General features: G+C 45.8%; 1 protein-coding gene across 3 annotated transcripts in view; it reads left to right on the top strand.

Annotated features, from left to right (window-relative positions):
* CAPN3 (calpain 3) overlaps positions 1–22,899 on the top strand; it is a 237,959-nt gene that overhangs the window by 105,468 nt on the left and 109,592 nt on the right. For 2 of the 3 annotated variants that reach the window (XM_069731840.1, XM_069731831.1), the window contains exons 6-9: positions 12,924–13,046; positions 17,757–17,840; positions 21,177–21,262; positions 21,343–21,420. In XM_069731840.1, coding sequence (XP_069587941.1) covers positions 12,924–13,046; positions 17,757–17,840; positions 21,177–21,262; positions 21,343–21,420 — 371 coding nt within the window. The remainder of the gene's footprint in view (positions 1–12,923; positions 13,047–17,756; positions 17,841–21,176; positions 21,263–21,342; positions 21,421–22,899) is intronic. The other variant, XM_069731848.1, reaches the window with a different exon arrangement.

Raw genomic sequence — 22,899 nt, 5'->3', positions numbered from 1 at the left:
TGTCTGTGGTCACTCCTTCCACTAGGCCTCCACTGACCACACCACTGCTGCCCGTGTACCCCTGGAACCAATTTAAAATTGCCTACAGCCATGTGTGATTATTTTAGGCCTTCGATGCCTGTCTGCGGTCACTCCTTCCACTAGGCCTCCACTGACCACACCACTGCTGCCCGTGTAACCCTGGAACCAATTTAAAATTGCCTACAGCCATGTGTTATTATTTTAGGCCTTCGATGCCTGTCTGCGGTCACTCCTTCCACTAGGCCTCCACTGACCACACCACTGCTGCCCGTGTACCCCTGGAACCAATTTAAAATTGCCTACAGCCAGCCCAATTTTTTTATTTTAGGCCTTCGATGCCTGTCTGCGGTCCATTCTTTCAACTACTACTACACTGACCAGGGCACTGCTGCCCAAGTACCCCTGGAACCAATTTAAAATTGCCTACAGCCATGTGTTAATATTTTAGGCCTTCGATGCCTGTCTGTGGTCACTCCTTCCACTAGGCCTCCACTGACCACACCACTGCTGCCCGTGTACCCCTGGAACCAATTTAAAATTGCCTACAGCCATGTGTGATTATTTTAGGCCTTCGATGCCTGTCTGCGGTCACTCCTTCCACTAGGCCTCCACTGACCACACCACTGCTGCCCGTGTAACCCTGGAACCAATTTAAAATTGCCTACAGCCAGCCCAATTTTTTTATTTTAGGCCTTCGATGCCTGTCTGCGGTCCATTCTTTCAACTACTACTACACTGACCAGGGCACTGCTGCCCAAGTACCCCTGGAACCAATTTAAAATTGCCTACAGCCATGTGTTAATATTTTAGGCCTTCGATGCCTGTCTGTGGTCACTCCTTCCACTAGGCCTCCACTGACCACACCACTGCTGCCCGTGTACCCCTGGAACCAATTTAAAATTGCCTACAGCCATGTGTGATTATTTTAGGCCTTCGATGCCTGTCTGCGGTCCCTCCTTCCACTAGGCCTCCACTGACCTGTCTACTGCGGCCCGTGTACCCCTTGAACCAACCTAATAAAATATTTAAAAAATTAATTTGATTATAAAAAATAAGATCGTGTTGAGATCTCAAATGCAGACATTTTAACAATCAAAACAAACACACAACAAATATCTGGAACTGTACTACAAAGGTCCAACAGCTACAATTTCTTTCTCCTGCAAGAAGTTAACTGAAAGTTTTTTGGAGTTGTTAACACAGATATGGCATCCACCGAGTGTTGTCCTGTCGCGTCTCCTTTAAATTATTTCCAATAAGATGTTAAACTATTAATTTAATAAAATCAATAATTAAAAAAATAATTGAGTAAGTCAAAAGCACATTGCAAATAAACATTAATTACAAATCAAGAAGCATGGCGCGTCCGAGGGTGAGTAGATACCGAATAAGAATATAATCACCCTCGGACGCGCAATGCTTATTTACAACAGCCTTCCTTCCTAAGAATCAGCCCTTCCGTGGTGTAGAGAGAGGTTGTTGTTACACTCCAAGGTGTTCCCCAGGTTGCCTTTCCTGAGCTTCGATCTTCATGCTCTCGTTTAGTAGGTGTCGGAAAGTAGGCTGCATTAGGCCTAAAAAATGGGGAATGGGGTGGAGAGAGATGGTGTGTTACACTCCAAGGTGTTCTCCAGGTTTCCTCGCCATTGCTTCGATCTTCCGACTCTCGTTTAGTAGTTGTAGAAAACTACACTGCATTAGGCCTACAAAATGGGTATCGGGTGGAGAGAGATGGTGTGTTACACTCCAAGGTGTTCCCCAGGTTGCCTTTCCTGAGCTTCTATCTTCAGGCTCTCATTAAATTGTGGTTAAATGGAACAACTGCATTTGGCGTACTAGTTGGTTTGGGGCCTACTATCGGTGTCTGCCACTCCTTGCTGTTCTCCTCCACTGAACAAAGCTGTGCCGCCTGTTTACTACGGTTGCCAATTTTGAACTGCATTTCGACTACTTACTGATTTGGCCCTACTCTCTGTGTCAGCCTCTCATTCCAGTTGTCCTCCACTGCAATGCCCCCTGGTTATTCCTGTGTTACCAATTTTGAACTGCATTTAGCCCACTTTATTCTTTGGGCCTATATCTGTGTTTCCACTTCATCGTGCCCATTGCCCAGCCAGTGATAGATGAGTCTGCTGGTACATTGACCCATAACGCAACATTCCCCGTGCACGCTACACAACAACATTGTGACCCTGCTGAAAGTCAGGTTGCTCTTCCCGCATACCATACCACCTTACACGGGGACAAAGAGGAAGGTGCAGATGAAAGTGCAGGTTCCTTCATCAGGTGGGGGGAGGAATACTAGTTGGCGACGTCACTGGCACAGGGCCTCTCATAGTACGCAAAAGTGTTGCTGCCGGTGGGAGGCGCCCCCGCCGTGCAAACACACCGCTGTACTTTGAGGGGCCCTGTGCCAGTGCCAATGCCAACGAGTGGGCCCCCCCTGCTTGCTCAGGATCACAGCACTTGCAAAGTTGAAATACTTACCTCTCCCTGCTCCACTGCCGTGACGTGGTCCAGATTTACTGGGCCCACTAATTACTTGAACCAGCCCTACCCCCCACAACTTTAGCCAAATGACCCCCAATTTCAAATGCCTTCCAATTATTTTAAGGTAAATTACGCTTGACAAGCTTCATTAAGAAGAATGGATGGTTTTGACATTAAAATGGGCACTCTAGGTGTTTTCCTGGCCCCCACTCACTGCCGACTATGCTGCCCCATTGACTTGCATTGGGTTTCGTGTTTCGGTCGATCCCGACTTTACGTCATAATCGGCCGATTTCACTCGACCCGACTTTGGACATAGTCGGGTTTCGCAAAACCCGGCTCGACTCTAAAAAGGTCAAGGTCGCTCAACTCTAATCCCCACTCCTTCTCCTTCAAGGATCAACTCACATCTGATCTCAAAATAAGAATGGATTGTCTGAGCTCCAGGGATCCGCCCAAGAAGGGGGGTAGAGGTCACACCTTCTATTCAATGGTTGGGTCCACCAGAAGATTCTAGACTGGTGGCTCCACTTAGTCTATTCATTGTGTGCATTTGACTAGCCACCTGCTGTGAGGAAGAATGGCTATTCCTTCCCTAGTGGTGTGGACAAAGCTTAATTACATTATAGCTCAGGGCTGCAAGTATTGGGGGAAGGAGACAGGTTAGTTACATGCACCCCATGACATTGCAAAATGTACAGTAAATACAACGAAAGAGAAGTCGCATCACATCATGACATATTATACAAAATACAGGACAGGGAAAAAAGTACAGATCATGACAATCCCTTCCCCTCCCAATTTGTGTATGTACCAGGGACCTCTACAGGTCGCTGGTTAAGTACACACAGGCAGAGCGTAACTTACATGTGGCTTCATGCAGCCACGAATTGGCATCGTAGCTCTCCCACATCATTGCCCAGGAGAACATCTGCAGGCAGACCACCCATCACCCCAACCACACATCGCCTGACCCCAAAACCAAAGTTCAGATCCACAGTGGCTGTGGGAATAGTCCTCCATTGTCCACCAGCCAGTTCAATGACAATCCCAGGTCCTCGATGGATTGCCTCAGGCCAAACCACTCGGGGATCAGCCAGTGTGAGGAAAGCCCCTGAGTCACAAAATCCAATAAGTCTCTGCCCATCCAGCACGACCTCCTGCAAGTGCTTACCTCGATGAGCAGAAGTCATCATAGCTGCAGGTCGCACACCATAAACTCCTAGTGGTGCAACATGGGTGGGTGAGGCACAAGGCCAGTCCTCACATAGTGGTGACACGTCGTCCTCCATGGCACTTGGCTGTACATAATTAATAATATGACTGGGTACAGGATCAATCCTCATTTGAACAGCTGGGCAGGAGGCTTGCAGATGCCCCGGCTGTCCACATCGATAGCATCTGTGCTGGGTCTCACTCCATCCAAGGCGTCCTCTGGAGGCCGGCCCCCACCTGAAGGTGCTGTAGGGTTTTGAGGACGACTCCTCCATGGGCTGGCTGGGCATGAGGCCTGCAGATGCCCCAGATGCCCACAACCATAACACCTGCGCTCTGCTACTTCCTCTCCTCGTCGTATTCCAGAAAACGCAGTAGAAGCAACTGGAGGCACATTTACACGGGTATCAGCATGAGGTGGTGGCTTAGAGGAACGGGGAACAATGGGGACAGAAGAACAGGGGGCCACCGGTGTTGTGGAGCTGGTAGGCCTCTCTCCATCCTCCAACAGAACCCTCCACTGAGGCTTGATGGTGAGAGCCTCATCAGCTAGAGCTGCAGCTTCCTCCACAGTGGCTGGTCTCCTCTCACGCACCCATTCCCGGATCTCAGCAGGGCACTTGAAGTAAAACTGCTCTTTTAGGATAACCTGGAGGAAGGTCTCCCAGGTTAAGGCATTCTCTGCCTCCAGCCAGCGATGACATATTTGTTTGAGTCTGTAGGCATACATCTTGAAAGACACTTCCTCATCACAGGCTAAAGTACGGAACTGAGTCCTGTAAGTGTCTGGGGTAACAGCATAATGTTCTAGAATATTCCTTTTTATCTCCGCATACTCACAGTTCCCCTGAGGGTCCATAGCTCTATAGGCTGCGGCAGCTCCACCCTCTAAGAGCCCCACCAGATGTCGGACTCGGTCCCTTTCCGGGACTTCCATTAATCGACACTGATGCTCAAAGTCCTGGAAGAAGCCCTCAATGTCGCCTGCAGCCTCATTAAAGGGCTTGAAGTCTTTGCGGGACACTCTGGGGAGTTCCCTCATGGTGGGTGCTGGGGTTAGAGTCTGTCTGGAGCTTCTAGCTGCTTCCAAAGCGATCTGCCTCTCCAGCAATGCCATCTCCTGAGCTCTGTCCTCGGCTCTGTGAATGGCCTCCCTCTCCCTCTCCTCGGCTCTGTGAATGGCCTCCCTCTCCCTCTCCTCGGCTCTGTGAATGGCCTCCCTCTCCTTGGCTCTGTGAATGGCCTCCCTCTCCTCGGCTCTGTGAATGGCCTCCCTCTCCCTCTCCTGAGCTCGGTGAATGGCCTCTTTCTTATAGTCTATGGTGGCCTCTTCTCCCAGCAATGCCAACTCCTCCTCGTACCACACAACCCACTGACTTTGTTGGGTATTTACCTCCGGCTGCAGTCTTTCCTCCATTTGCTGTGAGGATCCTTCCTCAGCGTCATCTTGCAGGCGAACTCCTTCCAAAGCCTCAATAAGCTGCTCTTTGGAGAGTCCTTTAAAACGGACTCCTACTTCCCGGGCCTTTGATTGTAGGCTCCCCAAACTCCAGTTCTTGTACTCTGTGGTGCTGGTTCTCGATGTTGATGGGCCGTTGTCCTCCATTTCTTCTGCTCTGGTCCCACTGCTTGCCAACCAGTTTGTGACGGGGTGTACGGCAGAGCAAGAAGGGACAACAGGCCGAGGGATGATTCAACAGATTTATTATCAAGAACGCTGGAACAACACATGCAGGTAGATCTACAGAGTCCACAATTAGTCCAACGGAACAGGTTCGGGGCACCTCCCGATAATCCTTGTGCCAGGTAACAAAGCAATAGTCCACACGAGTCCAAGGGATCCCAAAACAATCCCACGAACGACGAGATATGTCCTCAGCTCAAGTCTTGCCCCGTTCGCTTCCGCAGTCACAGATGGACATGGGGTCTTGCCTCAGCTAAGAATCCCCACTCCTTCTCCTTCAAGGATCAACTCACATCTGATCTCAAAATAAGAATGGATTGTCTGAGCTCCAGGGATCCGCCCAAGAAGGGGGGTAGAGGTCACACCTTCTATTCAATGGTTGGGTCCACCAGAAGATTCTAGACTGGTGGCTCCACTTAGTCTATTCATTGTGTGCATTTGACTAGCCACCTGCTGTGAGGAAGAATGGCTATTCCTTCCCTAGTGGTGTGGACAAAGCTTAATTACATTATAGCTCAGGGCTGCAAGTATTGGGGGAAGGAGACAGGTTAGTTACATGCACCCCATGACATTGCAAAATGTACAGTAAATACAACGAAAGAGAAGTCGCATCACATCATGACATACTATACAAAATACAGGACAGGGAAAAAAGTACAGATCATGACAGGTGTGCCTAACAAATCCTAGACATCTCGACACAGCCGGAGGACTAAATACCCCTATAGATGGAAATAGGAATTCTACCTTGCCTCAGAGCAGAACCCCAAAGGATAGGCAGCCCCCCACAAAAATTGACTGTGAGTAGTAGAGGATAAGACACACGCATGCAGGAAACAGGATTTAGTAAAAGAGGCCACTCTAGCTAAAATAGGAAAGGATAGCACGGAATACTAAGCGGTCAGTATTAAAATCCTTCCAAAATATCCACAGCAGAAAATACAAAAAACTCCACCATCTAACTAAAGATGTGGAGCGTATATCTGCAACTCCAGAGAATCCAACAAGACTGAGAAAACACTGACACAGTCTAAGCTGGACAAGAGAAAACAAATGAATAGCACAGAATATAAGCACACAGCATGTGTGCCACAGAAACAAAAACCAGACACTTATCTTTGCTGAATTGGCAGCAAGGCAGGAGGAACTAGACAAAGATCCAAAACCTCCCAGAACCATGGACAACTGGCAAGGACTAATGAATCCTGCACACCTAAATACCCCAGTCAGAACTGCAATTAGCAGGAACACCTGACCAGGACTGAAACTCAGGGACAACTGCATTACCACCTACAACCACTGGAGGGAACCCAAAAGCAGAATTCACAACACCCTACCCGGACCGTGGCCCTATGAGGGGTGCCCAAAGTAAAAGGGGTTTTAGAGAAACGGTAGTGTTTGTGAAGCCACCTGTGGTATTCGGTCAGGGTGACCGACGCTGCTTAGGGGTCCGCTGGGGTGATGGAATGGCAGCTAGATGGTATACCTTCCCACAGGTGAAGTATATCCCCAGGGCTTCCCAGAAGTGTAGATGGTGATGGCGGAAGGTTCAAGGCGCGGTGAATAACGAGGACACAATGGGTGCAGTCTCTTAACCTTTACTGAAGGCTTCAGCATCCACAGTCCTGAGTGCCGGATGACAGGGTAGGCAGAGTCCAGCCGATCTGATGGCACTTCCAGAGTCCCCTTATCCAGGTGGAAATCAGTAGCCTTCCCCTTGCGTACAGTAATGTAGTAGGTCCCTACGTGCATTAGTTCCCATAGGGTCCTCACTCTTGTTACTCTTCTCTCTGTCCCCCAGATGGATAGGACAAGCCCGTATGATGGTGGTGGCCTGAGGCTTTTTTATAGGGACCCTAGCGTCGCCCCTCCTCCGTGTTGCCACCTTGTCTGCTTAGGTTCTTAGGTCGGGCAGCCAATCGACTGTCCTGCTGGTCTCTGAAGTAAAGCATAGAGTCTATTACTCCCTCGGTGTTCCGGCTACCGGATCTGCGCTCAGTGGGAGGCAGCCTGCTTCTAGCTGGTCTCCCACTGGTGTTATACTCCTGTTGCTATGACTTTGGTGCTCACTCACTATGGCACACTTCCTTTCTTGTCCTTTCCTTGGAGGCTGCCGCATGGGTTGCAGGCGCAGCTCCGTGTCCTTCTTTCCTTTCCTGGGCCGAGCCCAGTCTGCTCCTCTCCTCTCCTCCTGACTTTCTCCTTCTCCCTCCAGTCAGCTTCTCCTTCCATCTCCAACTGCCTAACTTCCTAACCAAACCCCCAGTTTTACCCAAGTGTGAGGAGTGGCCTAATAGATAGAACCTTTTGCTCCCCCTGGTGGCCGGCGTGTGAAGTGTGTGTGTGGCTGTGATACCTGGCAGGGTGAACTCCTTTGGTGCCATCAGACGTAACATCGCTCCCCCTGGTGGAAGAACGACATTACTGCAACGACCAGGACTACTCTGGGGCGCTGCACAACCCCCTCCCCCCCCCCTCCCCGGTTAAATCCAGCACTCCCGGGCTGGGAAAAGAACACAACAATTACAGGTTAGCAAAAGACATGCAAAATTTTGAAATGCTTTAAACAAATAAATTAACAGTGCTTCCCTTTATGGGAGGTGAGAACTCTTGAACGTTGCAAACAAGAAAATATTTACATTATGCATATTATAAAAGAGAACATTTACTAACTTACTATGAAATACAATTACCCATACAGGTATTCTATCTACTAAGTGCAAGTACCCTCTAAGGGTATACTATCATTAACCCTTAATGTGCAATTTTAACCTTTTCTTTATTCTTCTTCTTAACATGCAGGACTATCTGTCTACCCCTACTGGCCTACTGCATTTTTCTTCCTAAAACCTTACTTTTATCTAAAGTACGTCATTAACATTCTATCACTATCTAGCTACATACTAACAGCTATGTAAACATTATTAATGTGCAACAACTGAACATTCCCTTTAAGAGAGAAACTAGTCTTTTCTGAGGTAGTGCAAACAATCAACAAGTCACTAATAAACTTTTAAGACTGTAGAAACTTTCACGTCGTCGTCAGGAACAGTTTCTTCGCAAAGTCTTCTTGCTTGTAAAACCAGTAGAGAGCACCCTTACGAAGGTGCAAACTATTTACAGAGGACAGTTCGGGAACCATTCACCGTTCATGATTCCAATGTTCCTTTAAAACCATGATGGACTTGTGCAAAAACTGGAACAAAATAGGGAATCCCGGGTAAACTAAGGGATCCCTTTAAGAATTAACCCTGAACGGGTTCAAATCAGCAAAGAAAGAACAGTTAACTATTTACAATTCTTCAAGTTTTCGAGGTTTACTCGAGTTCTGGTGGTAGCAAAGGTCGAGGTAGGCCACCCGGATATTGGCGGCTACCTGGTGCCACATAAGGGGCTCCCTCACTCCACACAGGGGTCTGCGTACCCACAGTTCTCTGCATAGGCACAGCTGGTACGCAAACCATCACTGCAGGCAATTCTTTGGCAACCACCGAGGTAGTGGTAGCTACCGTACAGGTAGTGGTCCTGACGATAGTGCTCGTCGGAGTAGCAATTGTAGTCTTCCTGACGGCGGACGCCTGAACACAAGGGGACCGTTGCCATGGGAGTAGATTGAGCAGGGGCTGTAGTCTGGTGCACAACGGGGTCCCTCTTTTTATGCACATTGAGGGCAAACCAGCCCTTCTCACCGAAGTGCCTGGTGTATGTCACGGTGTCACCTGGGTATAGGTCCCAATCAGGGTGTCCCTCCCGGAGATGCGACTCCACATCCCGGCGGTTCACAAACACCACCGCATACAACCCAGGCTCCTTTATGAAGCCCCAACCTCCACTGAGTCTAAAAGTCACGACTCTGCCCTGCCTCTGCGAGGCCTGGTGGGTACTGCAGTCCTTGCGGGCCTTGGCCTTGACTGCAAGGTCCTTTAGGTGGTAGGCCTGACGCTTGGCCTGCTATTCTGCCTCCTGCGCCTCCCACTTCTGGTCAAGCTGGGCCTGATAATCCTCCCAGCTGAGAACCTCCATTATCTCACCCTCGCGCCATTTATGGCCCCGGGAAACCCCATAAAATCTTGCCCGGGGTTCACCCAGCGGCATACAGTTCGCTCCGCGTAGACCTCACCCGGCAGGGTGGTGGGCGCGATCGGAGCCTTTAGGAGTTGCTCCATAACCGTGGCCTGGTCCCAGGGCTCTAGGCGCTGGAGGCGGTGAGTACCGCAGGGAGGTGGCGCCGTGACAGGGCCCACAAGCAGACCTTCAGTCACCGGGGCAGGGTCAGCGTCCTTACCTGCCACCTCGGTGTCCTGGGTTTCGACTGGTTCCACCGGCAGCGGTGCAGGGAATGGCATCAGTGTCTGTAAGGCTACGTTCAGACTAGCGTTGTGCGCCGCTGCGTCGGCGATGCAACGCACAACGCACGCAAAAACGCGGCAAAACGCACGCAAAAACGCTGCGTTTTGCGACGCGTGCGTCGTTTTTTGCCGAAAATCGGACGCAAGAAAAATGCAACTTGTTGCGTTTTCTTGGTCCGACGCTTGCGGCAAAAAAGACGCATGCGTCGCAAAACGCAACAAACAAAAACGCATGCGTCCCCCATGTTAAACATAGGGGCGCATGACGTGTGCGTCGCCGCTGCGTCGCCCGACGCTAACCCGACGCACACTAGCACAACGCTAGTCTGAACGTAGCCTAAGTCCTCCGCAGGTACCACCGGGTATGAGGACTTTGTCTTCACCTGCAGCCGCAGGAGCTGATAATCAGCTCCTCCATTCCAAGCTGCAGGGAATCAGCGTCTGCAGTGAGGACTTGGCTGCGGTACCCTTCCGGGTAGCTGGGGGAGTCTCCTGCTCCGACCCCACACTTTGGCTCCGGGTGACTCGCCATGGCGTCCTCCACGTGGCTGCTGTCCTCCTCGTCCTTTTCCCGCTCTCTGCTCCGTGGGTGGTTTCGTTTTCTTTGTCTCCGCCCGCCAATGAGGATCAGGAGGCGGATCTCGGCTGCTGACGGACACGTCCTCAAGGTACAGAGATATTTAGACTGGGCGGCCATTACTGTTCGCGCTTCTCAGTTCGTTCACGCCCACAACTCCACGCCCTTCTTCTTCTTCTCCAGCGCTCCTCGTGGCGCGGTAATGGCGGCAATTTTGGCGGGAAATGGCAATATACAGTCCTTGCAATAAATCACAGTTCCAATCCGATTCTGACACAGTTCTAAGGCACACATGACCCGAATTCTCAGGCTTAAGTAGATCCTGTTCGTGATGCCAAGTAAATTTGCAACGCCCCCCACGGAAGGGCAATGGGGTACTCGGTACCGGGTCCTTCAGTTCCCTCAGCTGAGATGTCACGGTGGCCCGACCCGAACCGTGGCCCTATGAGGGGCGCCCAAATTTTACCAGGCAGAGTGCTAGGGATAGTATGCTCGCCTATATGAGATGTATTACTACCAGGCAGAGTGCTAGGGGTAGGATGCTCACCTATGAGATGTATTACTACCAGGCAGGGTGCTAGGGGTAGGATGCTCACCTATATGAGATGTATTACTACCAGGCAGGGTGCTAGGGATAGTATGCTCGCCTATATGAGATGTATTACTACCAGGCAGGGTGCTAGGGATAGTATGCTTGACTATATGAGATGTATTACTACCAGGCAGGGTGCTAGGGATAGTATGCTCGCCTACATGAGATGTATTACTACCAGGCAGAGTGCTAGGGATAGGATTCTCTCCTATATGAGATGTATTATCACCACCTTGGGATATGCTAGAATCGGCTGCAGCTCTTCCCGTATTTCTGTTCAGCTGGAGGTGGATGCCAATCATAATTAAAATAAAAAAGGAATTAGCTTGTCATGGCGCTGCTGAAGAATACGATGACTTCAGTTGTATCCTTGCAGAACATTTATTGCTACATGGAGTAAAAGCAGGGCTATGCTGAACAAGCAACTGCTTCACAGCCTGAGAAAGGCACTGATTTAGTGTGAAAGGGTGCACAAGTCATTGGAATTATCTGAAAGGGCAACACTGGAGTCTTCCTATTCCTCAACAGCCTCACATGTCCATATAATACCGTTACCAAAAAAAATAGTACCCGTGTCATCAGTGTTTTGGATGAGTGTGCCATCCTTGAGCCATCTGTGTTTTTCTGGTATGGCTTAAGAAAGATTTAATTTACAAAGATTTTCCTGTACATTGCAGTGTCAAACATGGATGACACACTGATGCCATCGGTGTTCTGCACATGTTTTTCACAGACCCCTTGATTTATGTTGGCCCTTGTCATCCATGCTGTTGAAAATAAATTGACATGTTTCCGTGTGAACACTGACATGTGGAGATCACCATAGGTTATAACGAGTATGTGTGTCATCGGTGAAAAAAATGGATGCCTCACATACTGCAAACACAAACATGTAAAAGGGGCCTTACATGTGTTCTTACTTATTAAAAGTCTTATTAATGCACTATGACAAGCATTCAGGACACATGACATTTTGCAGGAGATAATTGCATGGTAAAGCCCTAAATACCCATTAGATAGCTGTAGGCTGAGCAATCCTCTGTCCTTTTTAAGAGCCGCTGCCAGATTCCCCAAAAATGATTTGTACCTTGGGACCAAAAAGATCATTCTTTGGAAATCCAACAGGATGAATCCTTCTCTCCCTTGATGATACCTGTCAGGAGCAAGATTGGCAATATGAAGAAGTTTAGCGATACACTATGACACCACCATGATGAACCTGTGTCAGTGCCATCAGTGTTTTCCATCAGTGTGTCATTCGTGTCTGGTTTTTACCAATAGTGTGTCATCAGTGTAAATTTACAAATAATCCCTAAATGCTTAAAAACTATATCCCCTGTATCTATTCCTGATAAATAACATTTCCACTCATGAAGTCTCCATTTACTGAAACATGATAGCTGAACCTAATCTGCACCCTGCACACATTATTTTTTGCTGCCCACTCCCATTGTAACTCATAGCAGACCGCTCCTCTTGAAAACCCCAGTAAAAGTGGTGTTGATGATGGCGGCGAATATATGTGATGCCAACAGCTGTCATTAGAGAGAGAATACTAAGAGTTTGTATTTTTGGTTCTTACCGGAGGGCAGCTCGAGGTCTACAGTACAGCTGTCCCTATAAACCTGTCTACACACTCAGTGCTATATGCTACAACCGACATACGGCATTAGATCAAAGTTGTTGCTTTTTTCTAATTTGACAAGTATTGTTCGCAAACATTAGTGTCGATTCCCTTTATTAATAAATTCAGTTTATAGCATGAGATAGAATGCAGTTTAGAGTTTTAATATTTACTAAGGCAAAATATTAAAAAAGGTCTCAAGGAAAAGACCACGGCAATCCTCCACCCACTGCAGCACTGGCATCGGTACGGTCAACATGCCACTGCTACAGCCGGCGGTTGGCTGCCATGGTCCGCCATCAGAACTCTTATCTCCAGGCTTATACTGTCTCCACAGTTTGTAACCTATGCATTTTGTTTGCTGATGCCAGGAGAAAGATATCTTGCTTGGGACGGTGCCCACCCCAGATATGGGGGAGGCATTGAAGAAAATGATTGAGGGTGTGGGTGACACACAGCTTGACCCGGATGGCTTGAGGCCAAAGCCACCATCGGTTTGTATACTCCAGGCATGGTGTGCTGGCTGCTAATATGTGCGATGCTCTGCACCATATCTCACTTATGTCATATGTTACATTATATTACAATTGTGTGAAGTATAGGAAAATGATGAATATATTTACGGTAATTCAACTCCACAGAAGTATATGATTACACCTTTACCAGTCATAATCTCCATGCGACTTTATCCATAAGCAGATAATCTCTATTATTAATCTTCAACTCATTGTTAACAATCACATCATTTATATGTTATCTCGTTCCATTAGACATATATGTGGTCACACGTGTTAAACATACACATTGCATCTTGGTCATTAGCATGCTTTCACTTAGAGGCTGTCCTGCTCTGTAACGCTTAATATTGTGTTTTTCCGTTTATGTAACTTGCCATCATTGGAAACTAAACATATGCATGTGTGTGAATAGCCACCTCTCCAACCAGAACAGGGGGAAAAAAGTTCTACTTGCCTAATAGTCCCAACTCCAGCGCTGCAGACTGAAAGCCATGAAGCCAATGTACTAGTAGCATCAGTGTTGGGCGCGGGTGCCAAGGGCTCATCTGTAATGTTGGCTCTGGAGGCCCCCTGGTCAGCTACATGCAAATATCACCTTACCTTCATTCACAAATTTACCTCTGCTTTTATAGAATAAACTGGGTAGTTTGATAAATTAATGATCAGATGCTGCTCTTGTCTGTACATTGTTAATTAAGTGTATTGCGCTACTGCTCATGTTGGGTGGGCGGCGGGCCAAACCTGCACAGGGGAATTCACCTGTCCGAGCCTGAGCCATCCATCAGATGTCATCAGCCGTCCACCAGACAGCTAGTCAGTCTTTCAATCTTACAAATGTCTCTACAAAAATAAACAAGGCCCAGTAGTCCTCTGTCAAAGACCTAAGATGCTGGCACATGAGAGGCAGGAACTCAATTGAAATGCAACTATTTTTATGCATATCGCTCCAGTCCCTGACTGAAGGTTTCTGACGGAATTTTCAATTGTATTTATTTTTTTAAAAGTGTGACTTTCTCAGGGGAATGCGTCAGCAGGTTTTTGCTATGTAATCTGACAGCAGCACGAGGTAGAGACGCAGACCCTGATTCCAGTGATATATCCCTTGGATTACTGGGTGAAGCAGTTGTGCTATAATCACCGTTTTCGTTGCTGCAAGTCAGCAGCGCTCGGAATGCTGAGCTGTGTATAACCCCGCCCACACCACTGATTGGCTGCTTTGCATATGCTCTGCACATTGACAGCATGCTGCTAATCAGTGGTGGGGATGTGATTGGACCAGGAGGCACAAGACTCATAGTTCAGTAGTGATAATCTCCTGTATTGATTTTATTGAAACAGCAAAAAAAAAGTTTAGTAAGTGATGCATCACTGGAGTCAGGGTCTCTGCCCCTACATCATACTTCTATCATATTAAATAGCAAAAGCCTGGTGACAGATTCCCTTTAAATGGTTAAGTCTTTTGGAGTTACAAAGTAGCAAAAAGTTAAAAAGACAAAAAATAGCATTTTTTTTGTTACTTTGCACCAAATATATAAACTGCATGCACCATTTTGAAGTATTTGGCACAAAAAAATCAGTAAATACCACAAAGCAAAAAAATAAAAGTGACTTCACTGTATCAGAAATGATAATGAATTGATAATGAATAATATGCAACTACTGTAGTAGCTGCTGCAAGACCCAGTAGTGGAATCCGGTGAAAATCAGTATGGAAAAGAAGTAAGTTACCTGCGCTGATGATGATAACCAATAGAGGATTCCAGGAGACCAAAGAGGTTTCTATGCGGTTTATTATTTACGTGTTTTGAAGCCATCTGACTTCCTCATCAGGACAAACCCGATTTTGTGATTTGTCCTGGTGAAGAAGTCGGATGACTTTGAAGCGCAGTGATAATAAACCGCATAGAAACCTCTTCGGTCTCCTGGAATCTTCAATTGGTAATCATCATCAGCGCCATTAACCTCCTTTTTTTTCTATATTAATTTGCAATCTTTCAAGAATAAGCTAGGGCCTCTATAGAGTCTGACATTCACCATCACAGACGTATGATTAGATTAGAGGCAGGACTAGCCCAGAGGAGGGAACACCCTGCCGGACTAGCCCAGAGGAGGAAACACCCTGCCAGACTAGCCCAGAGGAGGGAACACCCTGCCGGACTAGCCCAGGGGAGGGAACACCTTGCTGGACTAGTCCTGCTTCTTTAGCACATGTGACGCAGCAGGACAAAGTGCATTCTTTATTGATTGTATATTAGCACAGCACATCAGCCACCTTATTAGAGTAAAGGCATTAGCTTCTATGTAGTAGCAGTTGGGGACAGTCTGGTGATCTAAGGGTATGTTCCCCCGGTCAGGAACCAGCAGCACTTTGGACGCAGCACATGTCCGCTCCATCCAAAGCGCTGCCAGCTTTTGAACGCAGGTTATTCCGCCTGTGTTTATTGAACCCTGCGGAATCACTGCATCCTATACATTGGACTGTGATATTTATCTTTCGGAGACGAAGCATCTCCGCAAGATAAATTGACATGCTGCAATCTGGAAAGACGCGCTGCATGTCCGTCTCCACAGGGAAGCTGGAGGCGTCCCTGCACGCATAGTGGAGATGGGATTTCTTCAGATCCCGTCCACTATGCTGGAACATGGACGCTGCAGGTTGGACGCTGCGGATGTAATGCTGACTGTGGGAACATACTCTAACAGGCTGGAGTCTGCGTCATGTTATGGTACATTGCTGTCTGTGTTCATACATCTAAATTCATACGGTCAGTTATAAAGCCTGTCCTCATTTCCACGGTGCACAGATCCTTATCTTAGTTATGGTGAATGATGGATTTGTGAGCAAATTGCATACTGTCCACCAGCTAAATATCGCCCTCCATATGTTACTCAGTGATGGAGTAATGAGCGCTTTCATACATGTAATACATTATAATCCATTACTAAAACATTCTCATAACATACGAGAAAGTTGTAGCCTCATTGCAGAGACATAGCTAGGGGTCCAGCTCAGGGAGAGGGCGAAACATCTGAATGGGCCCCTAACTGGTAACCCTGCTTACAACTATGATGGCACATTATTACTACCATATAGTGGTAGATATCAGTCCTATAGAACAATTTTATATAATGACTTAGAGCAGATGTTCTTTCTGATGGAGTCCTTCATTTTTCCTGTCTTTTCCTCTTGGCTAAGGTCATCATGACAACATCTGCCATTCAGGACTCATCTTCAGAGATTACAACACAGACTCATATGACTTCTCACATTTCCTGCACCGTCCCCATCTATTTCCAACCTAGACAAACTCCTCATCCTGCTGATACCCCAATACTGAGCCGCTGTCCCTATTACTGCGCCTGCTCTGTGATACAATAATTGCCCCACATAGTATTGTCACCACTGTTCCCCTTACATAGTAATAATGCCTCCTTTGTGCCCTCTAGATGGTAAAATTGCTCCCTAGAAAATATTAATGCCCTGTGTAAATGCCCAAGAAAACAGTGTCCACATTCTGCACCTGTAACAATAATGCTTCTTCAGTGCCCACTTAACATTTAATATTGTCCACAAGTGTTTATCTCCTCGATACGCAGTATGGTGGGCCCATAGCTCCTTTATACAGAGTATGATGTTCCCAAAGCTCACCTATACACAATATGGTGGTCCCACATCTTTGCTATACACAGTATGATGTCCCCACTGCAACTCCAAAACACAGTATAATGCCCCCAAAGAAGCCCTCACACTCTATAATGGTCTCCGCAATAGAACCCACACTGTATAATGGCTTCCACAGTGTATAATGGTCTCCACAGTAGTCCCCACACTAGCCCTCAAACTGTATAATGGCCCTCATATTAACCCCCTAAACTTTATAATTGCCCCCTCATTAGCCCCGACACTGTATAATGGCCCCTACATTAACTTCCACTCTGAATAATGGCCCCTATATTAATCCCCAAACTGTATAATGGCCCTCACATTAGCCCCAAACTGTATAATTGCCCCCAGACTGTATAATGACCCCAACTTTAGCTCCTACACTGTACAATGGACACAACATTAGTCCCCAAACTATATAATGACCCCAACTTTAGCTCTATACTGTATAATGGGTCCAATATTTGTTCCCAAATTGTATAATGGCATCAACTTTAGCTCCTACACTGTATAATGGGCCCCACATTAGTCCCCAAACAGTATAATAGGCCCCACACTTTATAACAGCCCCTACAGTAGTTCCTATAATGTATAAGAGCACCCCAGTGTTTTAGGGTTCCGTATTGTTTATGATGCCCCACAAGTTTTAATTAAAATAAAAAACATCATATACTCCTAATCCAGGATTCTGATGATTCCAATGGTGAGGCTCGAACGGACCAACGCACTGTGATAGCGCCAACGCATGCACAGGACGTCAGAGTCCCGCAACACGATACAGTTAAGGGTAGTAAAGCTCCGGATGGGCCCCTTTGAGCGCGGGGCCCGGGGTGACGGCACCCTTTGCCCATAGCTGCCTCGTTGTAATATGTTGCTTGCATGACCTTGTCTTACTTGCTTTTTGAATGGTGTCGACATGTTTAATTTCAATGCTTAGCGATATTGGCGATGATTTTGGTGTTTACATGTGTTATGTAGGCTCCTGATATCTCTGCTTAATCTCTGCTGTGTTAATATTGTAGGCAATTGTCCCAGCACAGTTTGAGACTCGTATGGCCAGTGGACTGGTAAAAGGTCATGCTTATTCTCTCACAGGAGTTGAAGAGGTATAGTATGAAATATTCCGGCCACTAGTTATAAAACCAATGGATTTTTCTGGAAAAGGCCTACTAATTATATGGAAAAAAAAGTTCAATACCTTAAATCGAACGTGATATGTCAACTCTGGCAAATGTCTTTGTCTAGAATGTTTAATTTCTCAGTGTTCTTTATATATTTTCATTACACAATATTTAATAACTACACAATAAACCAAACTATGAGAGTAAATCCCATGGCTTCCTGCATGTGCATGCTCAGATTTAAAGGGGTTATCCATGACTTTAGTTATTTTTTCTTACGAGGCTAAGAACTTACATGCAGGTAGTTGCCCTGCAATGATCTCTCCCAGCTCAGGCAGTGACTCTCCTGCTTCCCTTGACCTCTCCTCAACAGAGAGAGCAGTGCCTTCTCTTCTGGTCATCTGTAGATGGGACTTCACTACCAACCTCATGATGGTTAACAGCAGGCTCCCTGCAGTTGGGCTGTCAATCTACATGACCTCAGCTCTCCATCTACAGAGTAACGTGAAAGAGAAGAAGCTACTCTATAGACATGACATCACGGAAAGCAGGAGAATAACTGGCAGGAAAGGTCTAGGACCTCTCTGAGCCTGCAGAGATTGTCTTTAGGCAGAACAAGCAGCTACCTGCCTGTAAGTTCTTAACCCTATGCAAAAAAATAAGCAAAGTTCCAAATAAGCAATTTAAAGAGAACCCACACCTTCCCTTTGAAATGCTATTCTAGATTTGACTGCCAAGAGAGGTGGTGAGTTCTCCTTCAATGGATGTTTTCAATCTGAGGCTGGACAGACATCTGTCTGAGATGGTTTAGTGAATCCTGCATTGAGCAGGGGGCTGGACACTATGACCCTTGAGGTCCCTCCCAACTCTAACATTTTGTGATTCTATTATCACCTTTCTTATAACCTGGTTGTGATGTTATTCCTCTTGATTATTAATTTACACATTGACAAGAGGAAGGGTGCCACACAGTGGTCAAATGGGTGTGTTTTTATACAGTCTCATTCTTCGGACTCTGTTTGGACCGTGTCGGACTCTGTAAGGTCACACCCCCTGGTAACGCCCAGATGTCAAGTTATTCATACATATCCAGGAGTAATAACAGAGAAAGGGCGTAATATTGAATTCTAAGAAGAGATGCTCCAGAATTATTTCATGAGGAATAAAAGTATTGACTAAAATATGGCTGGAGAGATGAGAAGTCGTCTTTAAAGGAGGTTTTGAAGGACTTTAATATTGATGGTCTATTGCTAAAATGGGGTGTCTGATTCTTGCAACCTGGACCCTCCCAATAATTAGCATAATGATGCTCCCCCTTTGTTTACACAAGCAAAGCACCACATATACAACTTTTGTTGTGCCTGACACAGCAGCTCTGCCCCATTCAAGTGAAATCCCTTTCAACAGTCATTAACATACAGTTAGGGCCAGAAATATTTGGACAGTGACACAATTTTCGCGAGTTGGGCTCTGCATGCCACCACATTGGATTTGAAATGAAACCTCTACAACAGAATTCAAGTGCAGATTGTAACGTTTAATTTGAAGGGTTGAACAAAAATATCTGATAGAAAATGTAGGAATTGTACACATTTCTTTACAAACACTCCACATTTTAGGAGGTCAAAAGTAATTGGACAAATAAACATAACCCAAACAAAATATTTTTATTTTCAATATTTTGTTGCAAATCCTTTGGAGGCAATCACTGCCTTAAGTCTGGAACCCATGGACATCACCAAACGCTGGGTTTCCTCCTTCTTAATGCTTTGCCAGGCCTTTACAGCCGCAGCCTTCAGGTCTTGCTTGTTTGTGGGTCTTTCCGTCTTAAGTCTGGATTTGAGCAAGTGAAATGCATGCTCAATTGGGTTTAGATCTGGAGATTGACTTGGCCATTGCAGAATGTTCCACTTTTTGGCACTCATGAACTCCTGGGTAGCTTTGGCTATATGCTTGGGGTCATTGTCCATCTGTACTATGAAGCGCCGTCCAATCAACTTTGCAGCATTTGGCTGAATCTGGGCTGAAAGTATATCCCGGTACACTTCAGAATTCATCCGGCTACTCTTGTCTGCTCTTATGTCATCAATAAACACAAGTGACCCAGTGCCATTGAAAGCCATGCATGCCCATGCCATCACGTTGCCTCCACCATGTTTTACAGAGGATGTGGTGTGCCTTGGATCATGTGCCGTTCCCTTTTTTCTCCAAACTTTTTTCTTCCCATCATTCTGGTACAGGTTGATCTTTGTCTCATCTGTCCATAGAATACTTTTCCAGAACTGAGCTGGCTTCTTGAGGTGTTTTTCTGCAAATTTAACTCTGGCCTGTCTATTTTTGGTATTGATGAATGGTTTGCATCTAGATGTGAACCCTTTGTATTTACTGTCATGGAGTCTTCTCTTTACTGTTGACTTAGAGACAGATACACCTACTTCACTGAGAGTGTTCTGGACTTCAGTTGATGTTGTGAACGGGTTCTTCTTCACCAAATTAAGTATGCGGCGATCATCCACCACTGTTGTCATCCGTGGACGCCCAGGCCTTTTTGAGTTCCCAAGCTCACCAGTCAATTCCTTTTTTCTCAGAATGTACCCAACTGTTGATTTTGCTACTCCAAGCATGTCTGCTATCTCTCTGATGGATTTTTTCTTTTTTTTCAGCCTCAGGATGTTCTGCTTCACCTCAATTGAGAGTTCCTTTGACCGCATGTTGTCTGCTCACAGCAACAGCTTCCAAATGCAAAACCACACACCTGGAATCCACCCCTGACCTTTTAACTACTTCATTGATTACAGGTTAACGAGGGAGACGCCTTCAGAGTTAATTGCAGCCCTTAGAGTCCATTGTCCAATTACTTTTGGTCCCTTGAAAAAGAGGACGCTATGCATTACAGAGCTATGATTCCTAAACCCTTTCTCCGATTTGGATGTGGAAACTATCATATTGCAGCTGGGAGTGTGCACTTTCAGCCCATATTATATATATAATTGTATTTCTGAACATGTTTTTGTAAACAGCTAAAATAACAAAACTTGTGTCACTGTCCAAATATTTCTGGCCCTAACTGTATTTCTAAAGAAGAAGTCACAATTTTTATCACAAAATTCTAATTTTTTTTTAATACATTGTAAACACATTTTTGTACCCAGAATTACTTAAAAATAAAAGTGTTAATTATTTCCAAATTATACAATATTTTAACATTGTCCCACAGTTTGTCCAAAAACATACAACCAAATTGTCATACAAATTATTTAGAGAAACTGCTTATAGAATTCCACAATAACTCCAACACATGATGTATTTCCTGTATGACAGACACAATTCAAAGGAGAGAAGGTAAAGCTGGTCCGTCTAAGAAATCCTTGGGGACAGGTGGAATGGAATGGATCCTGGAGTGATAAGTAAGACCTTTTTCAAAATATGGTATTAGCCATCAAATGTTATTCCATCATCTGATACAAATGTTAACTCTTTGCTGCAGCTCTAAGGAATGGACAATAATTGAGAAATCTGAAAAGTCACGTTTACAACACCAGATAAAAGAAGATGGCGAGTTTTGGTACGGTAAATATTTAGTTGATATATTTGTTTTTCTTACACAATGTATAAAGGTTATGTCCATTTTTTTTTTATTATTGTTCATGTGTTCCATAATAAATGCAAAGTTAAATAATTTCTAAATATTTTTCATTGAAAATTTTCTATCATTTTGTTGCCGCAGAGTGTCTGTACGGTTTTTATCAAGGTGAGTGATCTGCAAATATGATACAAGTTTGTTCAAGCTCCTGATTCTGAAAGCCCGCTCTGCATCTCCTTCCCTTCTTTCAGGGTAGAGATAGCAGCAGGAAGGGGGTTGTACTGGTGTATATTCACCTTCCTGCTGCTATCTCAAACACTGAAAGAGGGGAAGCAAATGCAGAGAGGGTTTTCAGAAGGTCGCTTTTAACTGTATCTGTTGTGGAGAGGGGACGAAGTATCTCAAATATTATGTAGAGCTGAGAAAACCGGCTATAGACATGGAGACAGCATGTACTGAAGGGAGGGATACTCCCATAAGGGAAAACTCTGTCATTTGGATCAGGTTGCAAGCTGCATATCAGGAAATGAATGAAGATTGCAAACTGAAACTTCAATTTAATTAACAAACCAATAACATTTGTGTGAAGAATATTGGAGATATAATTCCATGTCAATCATCTGTATACTATTGGGCCTGGAATCATAAAAACCCTTTCAGCATGTGCTGTGATAACATGACACCTGGCCAGCCTCAAACAAAAGGATTCCCACTCCCCCTAGAACTGGTGTGCAACCTTCTACAGGAAGACACCCTGTGGATCCAAGCCATGAGGCTTGAGTCCTTTGTTCAGCCAGCTAGGAATTCATAAAGGAGTTATGGAAATACTATATGTCTTAGTTGTACATCATATATGTTACAAAAATAGCCAGATACTAGGGTGTATCCAGATATGGTACCCCTATAAGGTCCTCTAATAGAACGTATATATGAAGCCAGGAGGAACCTAATAAATCTAAAATATAACCTTTATTTGTCTCCTTTTAAAATAATTTCTAATGGATAGAACAATAAAAAGTGCATATAGTGCTCAAAACAACCAGTGCTCAGTAAAAAATGGTTTGATCTCACCACATCAGCCGTTTTTTCAGGAGCGTCCTCATGTACATTTGCAGGGAAGGGAAAAGTAGAAAATAGCTATGCTACCCGGTCGTGCCCCTGTACTGCTCCCGTTCTGACAAGGACAGTCCCCAAGTCAGGCTAAGTTTTTGTACCCACCATAAACAAATAACTTTCCCTACGCGTTTCCTCTCCCATAGGGGAGATTCCTCAGGGGAACAGAAAAATCGGGGGTATACATATAACACGATGTACTATTTAGAGATGTTAAGCCCCTGCATTGGCAGGTGGCTCCTATGTGTCCAGTGCACCTGGCTTCCAGTGTGGACTATGGTATGGTGAGATGCATGCAGGGACCGCACTCCCTAATATAGTCTATCCCCCTCTCAATCCTAATTGCAC

This window comes from Ranitomeya imitator, chromosome 1, assembly GCF_032444005.1.
Source record: "Ranitomeya imitator isolate aRanImi1 chromosome 1, aRanImi1.pri, whole genome shotgun sequence".
Lineage (NCBI taxonomy): Eukaryota > Metazoa > Chordata > Amphibia > Anura > Dendrobatidae > Ranitomeya > Ranitomeya imitator.
The sequence above is the reverse complement of the archived record's forward strand: the minus strand, read 5'-3'. Positions and strand labels throughout refer to the sequence as shown.